Genomic DNA, 12635 nt, shown 5'->3' on the forward strand with positions numbered 1-12635 from the left:
TTTCCCGAGCTGGTACCTTCCGAACGTGCCGATTGGTCCCTCTGTCCGTTTCTCGGGAGGTGTGAACGATCACCTAAGTCGGGAGTGCCCTCAGAGAGGGCCCCCACAAGCAAGGAGCGCGCCATCGGAGATGCCGGTAATCATGGGGGATACTTCCGCAATGGTTTCCTCTACGTCTACAATTTCTGCTTACAAGCGAAAGTTAAATGAGTCTTGGCCACGGACAATTCTTCCATCAGTGCCACAGTTCTGTGTTGTTTTTCCGTCGGACGAAGGTCAAGACTTCTCCACAGTCAACCCTTTCATTATTCAGAAAGGTGTCGAAGCAATTGCAGGTCCTGTAAAGTCTTGTTCCCGATTACGAAATGGCACCTTGTTGTTAGAAACAGTCGGTGCCATCCAGACACAAAACTTGCTGTGAACTTCACTGCTACACACCTTCCCTTTACGAAAGTGCACCACACTTTAAATTCATCACGCGGGGTGGTTTATACACCCTCACTCGACGGATTGTCCAACGAGGAAATTCAAAACTACCTGTTCGACCAGGGCATAACGGCTGTACATAGTCATGAAAAGGGTTGACAAGGACTTGTTTCCAACCCGTACACTCTGCTTCCTCTAGAGATTGCCTCATTTTCAAAGATGAACGGCTTATTGAGGAAATCGGAGTGAAGGAAAAGGTGTCTACATTTGCTGCTCGTAAGTTATTCGCCAGTCGAAAGCCCACTGTGCCTCCAAGAGGTAAATATAGCACTGTCCTTGCGTTCCTCGGCCTACTAAGGAGGCAGCCACGCAGATCTGCGATTTCACCTTTAGTGCAACGGTTGTCAGATTGGCCAGTGCAAAGATCGCCCATTCATCCTCCCCACTATCACCTGCTCACTCTATGGCTCACCCTTCATCGGCTTCTGCTAAATCATGAGCCCCAGAATCAGACACCCGGACTTCAAAAAAAGAACCTACTCACGAAGATTTTTAATGTAACCTGACTTCACAACCATCGATTCTTCCCTCATCTCAACGTCCTGTTTCCAAGAAGGCTCATAAGAAACGAAGTTCCTCTCCTTCTCTGCCACGACGTGTCTCATCTACAGCGCCCTAAGCCGTCTTCCCTGTCGCCAAGGTGCACTGCTGGCGGCCAATCCACCGGCCGATTGCTGGTGGCAGGAGCTGCCCCCGAACAACCTATGAATCAGTATCTTCTGCCTTTGGCTGAATGCTGTTCCACGCTGTTGGCCGCTGGCTCTCAGCAGTTGTTGAGTTGAGAGCAATTGTGGTTAGATTCTTCCCTTTTCTGTCCACCCTATGTCAATTATCCATTGGAATATTCTCAGCATTAAAGCGAATCGGGATGAGTTGTCGATCCTCTTATGATCCTACTTGCCGGTCATCTTCTGTCTGCCAGAAACAAAGCTGCGTCCTCACGATTGCTTTGTTTTCCCTCATTTTCAGTCAGTCCCCTTTGTTAATGGCACTCCAACACACAGGGGCTTAAGATTCTTCTCCATGATACTGTCAATTATCACCCAATCCCCTTAAAAAGTTCCTTCCAAGCTGTTGCTGTCAATCTTTCCCTTTCTGGGTACACCTTCTCTCTTTGTACCGTATACATTCCATTGTCCATACTGATGGCAAGAGCTGATCTTCATCTCCTTGGTCAGATTCTGCTGCCCCCCCAATCCCCCCCCCCCCCCCGATTTGATTGTTGGGAATTCAATAATTCAATGCCCCCCACCCGCTTTGGGGATCTCCGCGTCCTTGTTCGCGAGGCTCCCTATTGATTGACATTTCCACCAAGCGGATCTTGTTTGCCTCAACACTGGGGAACCTACATTTTTGTCTGCCTCCACAACGAATTTCTCTCGTTTGGACCTTTCGGTCGGTACTGTTCCGCTAGCTCAGCGCTTTGAATGGTTTGCTCTTGCTGATACACTCTGGAGTGACCATTTTCCACGTGTCCTTAGATTGCAACCGCAACTGCCACATATGTGCCCAAGACGCTGAAAGTTTGCCCAAACCAATTGGACACTTTTTCATCTCAAACGACATTCAATGACCGTCACTTCCCTAGCATTGACGATCAGGTAACTCATGTTAAAGAAGTTATTCTTACAGCCGCGGAACGTTCAGTAACTCGCACCTCTGATTTGCCCTGGCACCTCCCAGTTCCATGGTGGAATGAGGCGTGCTGTGACGCAATACGTGAGCAGCGATGTGCTCTTCGCGTTTTCTGCCACCATCCTACTTTGGCCAACTGTATTTGCTTTAAGCAGTAACGTGCGCAATGCCGTCGCGTCATCCGCTATAGCAAGAAGGCAAGCTGGGACTTCTTTGCTAGCTCTTTTAACACCTTCTTTCCCTCCTCAGAAGTTTGGAGTCGAATTCGATGGTTATCTGGCGCGCCTAGTTTCTCCCCAATCTCTGGGCTCACTGTCACGCGTGATACCTTAGTGGAACCCATCGCAGTTTCTAACTCATTGGGTCAACACCTTGCTGAGATTTCGAGCTCTTCAAATTACCCGCCAGCCTTTCTCCCAAAGAAGCGTGCAGCGGAAGTGCAACCTCTTGCTTTCTCCTCTCAAAATAGCGAAAGCTGTAATACCGTTTTCTCCTTGCGGGAACTCCAAAAAAACACACTCACACACACACACACACACACACACACACACACACACACACACACACACACTCACTCTTCTTCTCACTCTTCTGCCCCAGGACCGGATGGTATCCACATCAAAATGTTGCTGCATTTATCATACCATAGTCTGCATTACCTCCTTCACCGTTATAATCGAATTTGGACCGACAGTACATTTCCCAGAAGATGGCGGGAAGCTATCATCGTTCCTTTTCCGAAACCCGGAAAGGACAAACATCTGTCTAGCTATTGCCCCATTTCTCTCAAGAGTAGTGTATGTAAGGTTTTGGAGCATGTGGTGAATTGCCGTTTAGCCTGGTGCCTGGAGTCCCGAAGCCTTTTAACACCTACCCAACGCGGTTTCCGAAAGCATCATTCTGCACATGACCATCTTGTTGCTCTCTCCACTTATATAGTGAAGAATTTTCTCAGGAAACGCCAAACGGTAGCAATATTTTTTGATCTGGCGAGAGCATACAATACCTGTTGGAGGATAGGCATCCTCCGCAAACTGTTCTCTTTGCGGTTTCGAGGTTGGTTGCACCTTTTTATTTCTGAATTTATGGCAAAGCACACATTTAAAGTGCGGGTGAACACTACTCTCTCCCGTACTTTCTCCCAAGAAAGCAACCGAGCGAGGTGGCGCAGTGGTTAGCACACTGGACTCGCATTCGGGAGGACGACGGTTCAATCCCGTCTCCGGCCATCCTGATTTAGGTTTTCCGTGATTTCCCTAAATCGTTTCAGGCGAATGCCGGGATGGTTCCTTTGAAAGGGCACGGCCGATTTCCTTCCCCATCCTTCCCTAACCCGAGCTTGCGCTCCGTCTCTAATGACCTCGTTGTCGACGGGACGTTAAACACCACTAACCTAACCTAACCAAGAAAGCAGGGCACCCCAGGGCTCAGTGCTAAGTGTTGTACTGTTTGCCATTGCCATAAATCCTATTATTGATTCTCTCTTTCCCGATGTCTCGGGCTCCCTCTTTGTGGACTATTTTGCGATCTACTACAGCTCTCAACAGACCAGCCTTCTTGAATGACGTCTTCAAAGATGTCTCGATCGCCTCCAGTCTCGGAGCATCGAAACCGGCTTCCACTTTTCTCCTAGTAAGACTGTTAGTGTTAATTTTCGGGGTCGTACGGAGTTTCTTCTGCCTTCCCTACATCTAGGCCCTATTGACCTTCCTTTCGCGGACGTCTTGGGGTCTTACGTTTGACAGGAAACTGTGCTGGTCCCCTCACGTTTCCTATCTTTTGGCTCATTGTCTGCGATCCGTCAACACCCTCTGTGTTCTGAATGGTACCTCCTGGGGGGTGGACCAAGTGGTTTTTCTCCGCCTCTGTTGCGCCTTAGTGCACTCAAAATTGGACTATGGAAGCGTAGTTTACTCCTCTGCTCGGCCGTCTGGTCCACCGGATTCAGGACTGCCTCCGCTTGCTCCACTTTAGGGGTGTGTCTGTGGCATTCCTCTGGATCCCAGGACACGTTGGTATCTGTGGAAACGAGGCGGCCGATACAGTAGCTAAGGTTGCAGTCTCTCTTCTTCAGCCTGATGTTCGCACGGTTCCCTTCGCCAATCAACAGTGTGTTTTATGTTGTTGTGTTGCTCTTTTATGGCACGCACATTGGTCCACACTTCCCAATAATAAATTGCGGGACGTGAATGCTCTTCCCTGTGCTTGGACCTCTTCCTCCTGAACTCGTCGCCGGGAGGAGGTAATTTTAACTAGACTCCGGACAGGGCACTGTCTTTTTAGCCATTGACATCTTTTAAGTGGTGATCCTCCCCTGCTTTGTCCCCACTGCTCTCAGCTGTGGATGGTGGGACACCCTTTACTTGAGTGCCCCTATTTTACTCCACTACACGCCCATCTACAGCTGTCGCCTGATTTTAGCAGATGACACGTGCTCAGCCGATCACGTCCTCGAGTTTATTAGTGTCAGTGAGATGTTGGTCATTTGAAGCTTTTTTGGGGAAAACAACACCCCCCCCCCCCCCCTCTATAGGGGTGTTCTAAGCTTTCTATCTGTTTTTTAGTTTCCCCACTATTTGATTTTTGCTCCCATTGCTGCTGATTCCCATTTAGTGTTTTTTTTTTTACCTAATCCACAGACCAGGCGCTAATGACCGTAGCAGTTTTGTGCCCTAAAACCACAACAAAAAAGGTCCTTTCAAAATCTCTCTGCTGGGGAAAAGTAATCAGACCTCAGCTGTGATCACTCGAGCCATGGGGGATGTGATGCCATCCTGTTGGTACCAACTGAGGGTGAGTTCATCATCATCCAACTGGTTCGCAAATTCCCGAAACGTTTCGATGTAAACTGCACATGTCTCAGTAGGCCCCAAAAAAAATAAGTCTGAAGTGACGCTGTGATATTGCACAGTAAACGCCAACTTTTTGTTAATTCGGGGGTTGTTCGACCATTGTCTGAGCAATAAATTGCTGAAACCAACAGCAAAATGTTGTGCATTTGTCTTTGCCATTGACATTCAGTTCCTGAACAACTGTAAATACGTATGGATAGATGGCAGCCTTCTTCATAGCTCTGTGACATGCTCCGTGACATTCAGAATTCCTGAGATAAATGTTGAACAGACTTTGCAGGAGAGACCAACAATCATTTCATATCAGTCAAGTTTTCTTCTGACAATGGCGGCTGTCCCCCGTCGTGAAGATTCAACCCTGTTCCACTGCTCTCCATCTTGTTCACTATCTTTTGTATGCAGCATTTAGACAGTATATGTTGGTCACCAAACCGTTCAACACACATTCGCTGACATGTCTTAATGGAACCAGTAATCGGATATGGTTTCACAAGAAGCACATGCTTTTTGACAGAGAGCGACACACTGTCACTGAACACTGATCTCCAACCACAGCGACGTGCAGAAACATGCTGTTATATCAAACCATGTTGCAGACTGCATTGTTGGCACGTCAAACGTCAGAAATTACACAGTGCAATTGCAGTGGAATTACTACATGTTTGCGGGGCCTCTGTAGAGTATGACACCCTGTAGTTGTGGTTGACAGAATGAAGTTTAGATACGTTATGAGAAGCATCTACTTGGCTGTTGCAAGAAGTGGATGAGAACAGCTTACCAGAAACAAGGAAATAAGAGTTGTATACTTTGGAAGCAGCCATTCCTTTGTTGGTACCTAATGGGAGCTTAGGGGAATGGTGATGTTGTATTTTACTCAAACCAGGTTCAGAGAAAAATAATTGGAATCCGCTCACCCATGTGACAGTTATGAGCTCTAATGAGAGGAAAAGCTGTGCTCTTAACATACGCTTCGGTATAATAACCATAGCAATTTCTACTTGCTGTTTTACTTTCTCACTTCCTATGTTTTCCACTTTGTAAATGTGTGAACTGCAACCAGAAGCTTCGTTTTTACCAGAATGCAGGTTGTAGCACTTTGGTTTGCATGATTGAATACATCTAATGAGATTAATAGTCTACTCTTAGTGCCTTTGTAGTGGGAATTGTACAATGTATTAATTTCGTGTACTTCACATTACCTTGTTGTACATGTACGCAATAAGAGTGTGTTCAGGATTATAGACAAGACTTCAGTAAGTAATATTTCAAGGTACATAGTTTCTCATTCACTAATTTTTTCTTGGAAGCTTGGACTGGGCTGTTTGTAATAAGGTTTTATTTGCAGATGTGGAATGGTTGTCAGGGAAAGGTTATAACATATAGATTAATATACGCAAGCTGCTCAGTAAGCTTCAAAGGTATGATGTTTTATTATTATTTTGTCATATTGTTCTGAACTTCACTAACTGAAAATACCTTTTAATTGCAGACGTGACCAGGAAATGCAGCAGGTAGATTCGGTGGCTCATAGCAGTACGGTGAGTAAACAAAATTTATTTAGTGTCTGAATTTGGTGGTAAGTGCTTTTTACCATTATAGACAATGTTTATTTCTATCTAGTTAGTATTTCTGGAGAACTCATATGCTTAGACCATTGCCATGAAAGGTAAATTGCAGGATGTATTGCAGTGATCAAGGTATTGGATTCACAGTTTATACCAGCAGGGTTCAAATAGATGTTGAGCTACCAACATTTTGGTATTACGTGGTTTCTACACTATTGGCCATTAAAATTGCTACACCAAGAAGCAGCGCAGATGATAAACGGGTACTCACTGGACAAATATATTATACTAGAACTGACATGTGATTACATTTTCACACAATTTGGGTGCATAGATCCCAAGGAATCAGTACCCAGAACAACCACCTCTGGCCATAATAACGGCCTTGATACGCCTGGGCATTGAGTCAGAGGTTGGATGGTGTGTACAGGTACAGCTGCCCATGCAGCTTCGATGCGATACCACAGTTCATCAAGAGTAGTGACTGGCGTATTGTGACGAGCCAGTTGCTCGGCCACCATTGAGCAGACATTTTCAATTGGTGAGAGATCTGGAGAATGTGCTGGCCAGGGCAGCAGTCGAACATTTCCTATATCCAGAAAGGCCCATACAGGACCTGCAACATGTGGTCGCGCATTATCCTGCTGAAATGTAGGGTTTCACAGGGATCAAACGAAGGGTAGAGCCACAGGTCATAACACATCTGAAATGTAACGTCCACTATTCAAAGTGCCGTCAATGCGAACAAGAGTAACCACGACGTGTGACCAATGGCACCCCATACCATCACGCCAGGTGATATGCCAGTATGGCGAAGATGAATACACGCTTTCAATGTGTGTTCACCCCGATGTCGCCAAACACGGATGCGACCATCGTGATGCTGTAAACAGAACCTGGATTCATCCGAAAAAATGACGGTTTGCCATTCGTGCACCCAGGTTCGTAATTGAGTACACCATCGCAGGCGCTCCTGTCTGTGAGGCAGCGTCAAGGGTAACTGCAGCCATGGTCTCAGAGCTGATAGTCCATGCTGCTGCAAACGTCAATGAACTGTTAGTGCAGATGTTTGTTGTCTTGCAACCGTCCCCATCTGTTGACTCAGGGATTGAGACATGGCTGCACGATCCGTTACAGTCATGCGGATAAGATGCCTATCATCTCTACTGCTAGTTACTCGAGGGCTTTGTGATCCAGCACGGCGTTCTTTATTACCCTCCTGAACCCACCGATTCCATATTCTGCTAAGTCATTGGATGTCGACCAACGCGAGCAGCAATGTCGCGATACGATAAACCGCAATCGCGATAGGCTACAATCCGACCTTTATCAAAGTTGGAAATGTGATGGTACTCATTTCTCGTCCTTACATGAGGCATCACGACAATGTTTCACCAGGCAACACCAGTCAACTACTGTTTGTGTATGAGAAATTGGTTGGAAACTTTCCTCATGTCAGCACGCTGTAGATGCCGCCACCGGCGCCGACCTTGTGTGAATGCTCTGAAAAGCTAATTATTTGCATATCACAGCATCTTCTTCCTGTCGGTTAAATTTCGCGTCTGTAGCAAGTCATTTTCGTGGTGTAGCAATTTTAATGGCCAGGAGTGTATAAATTGCTTGAGGCAAATGCAAAGATGGTTCCTTTGGAAAGGCCACCACTGATTTCCTCCCACCATCTATGTCCAATCTGAGTTGGTGATCTGCGCATACTGATGGGAAGTCCTGAATTTTACCACTTACTTGACATCACTATAGTATGTTTAAAATTACTTTTGGATTGACACTTCGGCAGGAGCATGTGGAGGCATGGAGCAGGGTTGCCACGTCCCACACAGAACTCGCGCACAATCTTAAATTTCATTCAACTCACTCAAACTTGTAAACTACTAACTTTATAACTATGAAATTTGCATCAATGTGTGCTAGAAGAGGTGCAGTATCTTATCATTCTAGCTTTAACTGTGGCAATAAATTATTAAAACAAGACACACTTTACGAAAATCCATTTTCTGATGTTACAGAATTTTCAACAAGAGTGGAGCTTTTTTGTTATTGAAGTTAGGTGAACAGATAAAGCAAATGAAGTCTTAAGAACACATCAAATCTTCCTCTGCTCCAAACCAGAACTCAGTTTTCTAACAAGAGATAATTTCTGTTAACTATCACACACAATGGTCAGCTCACATGTCAAGTACTAAGCAGTTGCCGTTATGGTTCTGTTACAAGAAATGGATTGCTAGGTTCATAATTAACCTGTTACTAATTTTTCTTATCCACCTACTTATCTCTAGCATAACAAAAGATAATATTTATGCATGTTTATCGCAGTGAGAAAATGTTAGGGGAAAGAACAAATGAATGCAAAAAAGTTGCTTTGGTATTGCAGCAATTATATTGTAAACATTAATATTTATTTTTTGTGATATAGACTGAATTACTGAGACTACCTTCATTTGGAGTTAGTTACTGATACGACGTTCTTATTATAATGTCATAAGTTAAGAAAGTTTTTGTTATGTAGTAATTGTTGTTGTGGTCTTGAGACCTGAGACTGGTTTGATGCAGCTCTCCATGCTACTCTATCCTGTGCAAGCTTCTTCATTTCCCAGTACCTACTGCAACCTACATCCTTTTGAATCTGTTTAGTGTATTGATCTCTTGGTCTCCCTCTACGATTCTTACCCTCCACGCTGCCCTCCAGTGCAAAATTTGTGATCACTCGATGCCTCAGAACATGTCCTACCAACCGATCCCTTCTGCTAGTCAAGTTGTGCCACAAATTTCTATTCACTTCAATTCTATTCAATATGTCCTCATTAGTTATGTGATCTACCCATCTAATCATTAGCATTCTTCTGTAGCACCACATTTCGAAAGCTTCTATTCTCTTCTTGTCCAAACTATTTACTGTCCATGTTTCACTTCCATACATGGCTGCACTCCATACAAATTCTTTCAGAAACGACTTCCTGACACTTAAATCTATACTCGATGTTAACAAATTTCTCTTCTTCAGAAACACTTTACTTGCCATTGCCAGTCTACATTTTATACCCTCTCTACTTCGACCATCATCAGTTATTTTGCTCCCCAAATAGCAAAACTCCTTTACTACTTTAAGTGTCTCATTTCCTAATCTAATCTCTCAGCATCACCTGACTTAATTCGACTACATTCCATTATCCTCGTTTTACTTTTGTTGATGTTCATCCTATATCCTCCTTTCAAGACACTGTCCATTCGGTTCAAATGCTCTTCCAAGTCCTTCGCGGTCTCTGACAGAATTACAAGGTCATCGGCGAACCTCAATATTTTTATTTCTTCTCCATGGATTTTAATACCTACTCCGAATTTTTCTTTTGTTTCCTTTATTGCTTGCTCGATATACAGATTGAATAACATCGGGGACAGGCTACAACCCTGTCTCACTCCCTTCCCAACCAATGCTTCCCTTTCATGTCCCTCGACTCTTATAACTGCCGTCTGCTTTCTGTACAAATTGTAAATAGCCTTTCGCTCTCTGTATTTTACCCCTGCCACCTTCAGAATTTGAAAGAGAGTATTCCAATCAACATTGTCAAAAGCTTTCTCTAAGTCTACAAATGCTAGAAACGTAGGTTTGCCTTTCCTTAATCTTTCTTCTAAGGTAAGTCGTAGGATCAGTATTGCCTCACGTGTTGCAACATTTCTACGGAATCCAAACTGACCTTCCCCGAGGTCGGCTTCTACAAGTTTTTCCATTCGTCTGTAACGAATTCGTGTTATTATTTTGCAGCTGTGGCATGTTAAACTGATAGTTCGGTAATTTTCACATCTGTCAACACCTGCTTTCTTTGGGATTGGAATTATTATATTCTTCTTGAAGTCTGAGGGTGTTTCGCCTGTCTCCTACATCTTGCACACCAGATGGTAGAGGTTTGTCAGGACTGGCTCTCCCAAGGCCGTCAGTAGTTCCAATGAAATGTTGCCTACTCCCGGGGCCTTGTTTCGACTCGGGGTCTTTCAATGCTGTATCAAACTCTTCACGCAGTATCGTATCTCCCATTTCATCTTCATCTACATCAGGGCTTCACAACATACGTGCTCGCGGAGCAAGCTGTGAGCAGCAAGGCGTGAGCACGGAGCAGCGCGAGCACGCTACCCCCACTACCGGACCAGAGTGGAGAGTGGGGAGGGTCACGTGGGGCACACAACAGCTGCCGCCAGTCAATGTAAATCCGCGGCCACCTGCAGGGATATCACTCACGAATTATTACTGCGACAAATGAAACAAATAAAGGAGAATGTATACGTGCCACATAATTTTATTAGCTTAGTGTATGCCTCTACATTCGTATTAATTTGTGAACTGTTACACTATAAAAGGTATCACTGAAGTGTGGGATTCTCGGTTATCTTGTACTTTTTGCCCTTTACAATTGTGTCTATGTTCGGAGTAATTGTTCTTGTGCATTGTAGGCGCAGTGTGCAGTTTAAATTTCGATCAGACAATGCGTTTCTCAGGCGCGTCTTGTTACATTTCATTGCAGAGAACAGTTGTTCACAAACATACGTGGAACCGAACATTGATATTATTGTAGCCGCCAGTTTGTGCAAATGGGGAAATCTATCCTGAGGGAAATGTCTGTAGAATTCCAAAATGTTTCTCTTGTTCTGAAATTTGTCTCTGTATTCTCTGTCACACTGCAGGTCAATAATTTCTAGTTGCAGCTCAGGACGAATCTCTTCAATATTCGCTGAATATGGAGAGACTAGTGCTGTCAGATCTTGAAAGCGTTGATCAAATTCTTCCTAAAGGGCAACTAAACTATGTGAATAACGTTCACAGTCTTTGGGAACATTTTGCATGGATGATAATTTAGGAAAATGAGCTAGATTTCCTGTTTCCAGCTGACTCACCCAAAGTGTCAATTTCATTTTAAAAGCTCGTATTCGATCTATGAAATGAGTAATTAGCAGATCTTTACCTTGTAGTGAAATGTTCAAAGCATTCAGATGGCTAGTTATATCTGCTAAGAATGCGAGATCACATTTACATGAAGGCTCTTTAAATTCAGGAACACACATGTTATTTATTTCCATGAACGTATTTATCTCATGTAGTAGGCAAAAAAATAGATTTTATAATTCGCCATGACTAAGCCAGCGGACCTCGCTGTAATAAGGCAGGCTACCATACTGGCTTTCTACATACTGAAGAAAGCTTTTAAATTGCCTGTTGTAGCCCATGCTTCTTTATATAATTGGTTGTATGAACAACACACACATCACATTTTTTAGAGTGATACTCTTTGCACATAAGTTTTCCTGGTGGATCACACAGTGAACGCCCCTTATTTCATTTGGCACGGTCAGTTTTTGCATTTTCTCCTTCAACAGTGCAACGAAACCCGATTTCCCCCCCCCCCCCCCCCCCCCCCCCCCCCGTCATCGCTGGTGCACCTTCTGTAGACACTGAAACTAAAGAATTTCACGACAATCCTGTATTTTCAACACTTTCTTCAACACTACTTAAAATATCACCTCCGGTTGTAGTGTTCTTCATGGCTACTACATCGAGGAGCTCCTCCCTCACCTGAAGATCTCTATTAACACCTCTAATAAATATGGCAAGCTGCACTGTTCCAGTGATATCAACACCTTCGTCCAGAGCTAGAGAATACGCCATAAAATCTTCACAGATATTTGCAAGCTGGCTCTGGACGTCGTCTGCCATGTCCTGTATGCGACGCATAATAGTCATGTTAGATAATGGCACAATCCGAAACTGTTCAACGTGAGATGGACACAAATGTTCCACTGCAACTACCAAACATTCTTTTATTAAATCGCCATCAGTGAAGGGGCGCAGGGATTTTGCTAAAAGCAAAGCAATTTTGTAAGCTGCCTCAGTTGATTTTTCTTCGTCGTCCAGATCTTCTTTGGATAGCTTCCTTTTAAGTTTAATAACTTCCTGTGCATAATCTGGTCCATCACATTTTCCACTTCCGTAGTCTTTCGCGTGGTACGACATATAATGTCGCTGCAAATTAAATTTCCTAAAAGAATTCAGCGTTTTGTGACATACTAAACATTTTGCAACACCATCTTTTTC

General features: G+C 44.2%; 1 protein-coding gene across 7 annotated transcripts in view; it reads left to right on the top strand.

Annotated features, from left to right (window-relative positions):
- The window catches only part of LOC126248046 (homeotic protein female sterile-like), a 296375-nt gene that overhangs the window by 33344 nt on the left and 250396 nt on the right, over window positions 1-12635 (top strand). For all 7 annotated transcript variants that reach the window (XM_049948674.1, XM_049948680.1, XM_049948681.1 and 4 more), the window contains exon 3: window positions 6463-6511. In XM_049948674.1, the coding sequence (XP_049804631.1) occupies window positions 6463-6511 (49 nt within the window). The remainder of the gene's footprint in view (window positions 1-6462; window positions 6512-12635) is intronic.

The sequence above is a fragment of the Schistocerca nitens genome, chromosome 3, assembly GCF_023898315.1.
Source record: "Schistocerca nitens isolate TAMUIC-IGC-003100 chromosome 3, iqSchNite1.1, whole genome shotgun sequence".
NCBI classification, from domain to species: Eukaryota; Metazoa; Arthropoda; class Insecta; order Orthoptera; family Acrididae; genus Schistocerca; species Schistocerca nitens.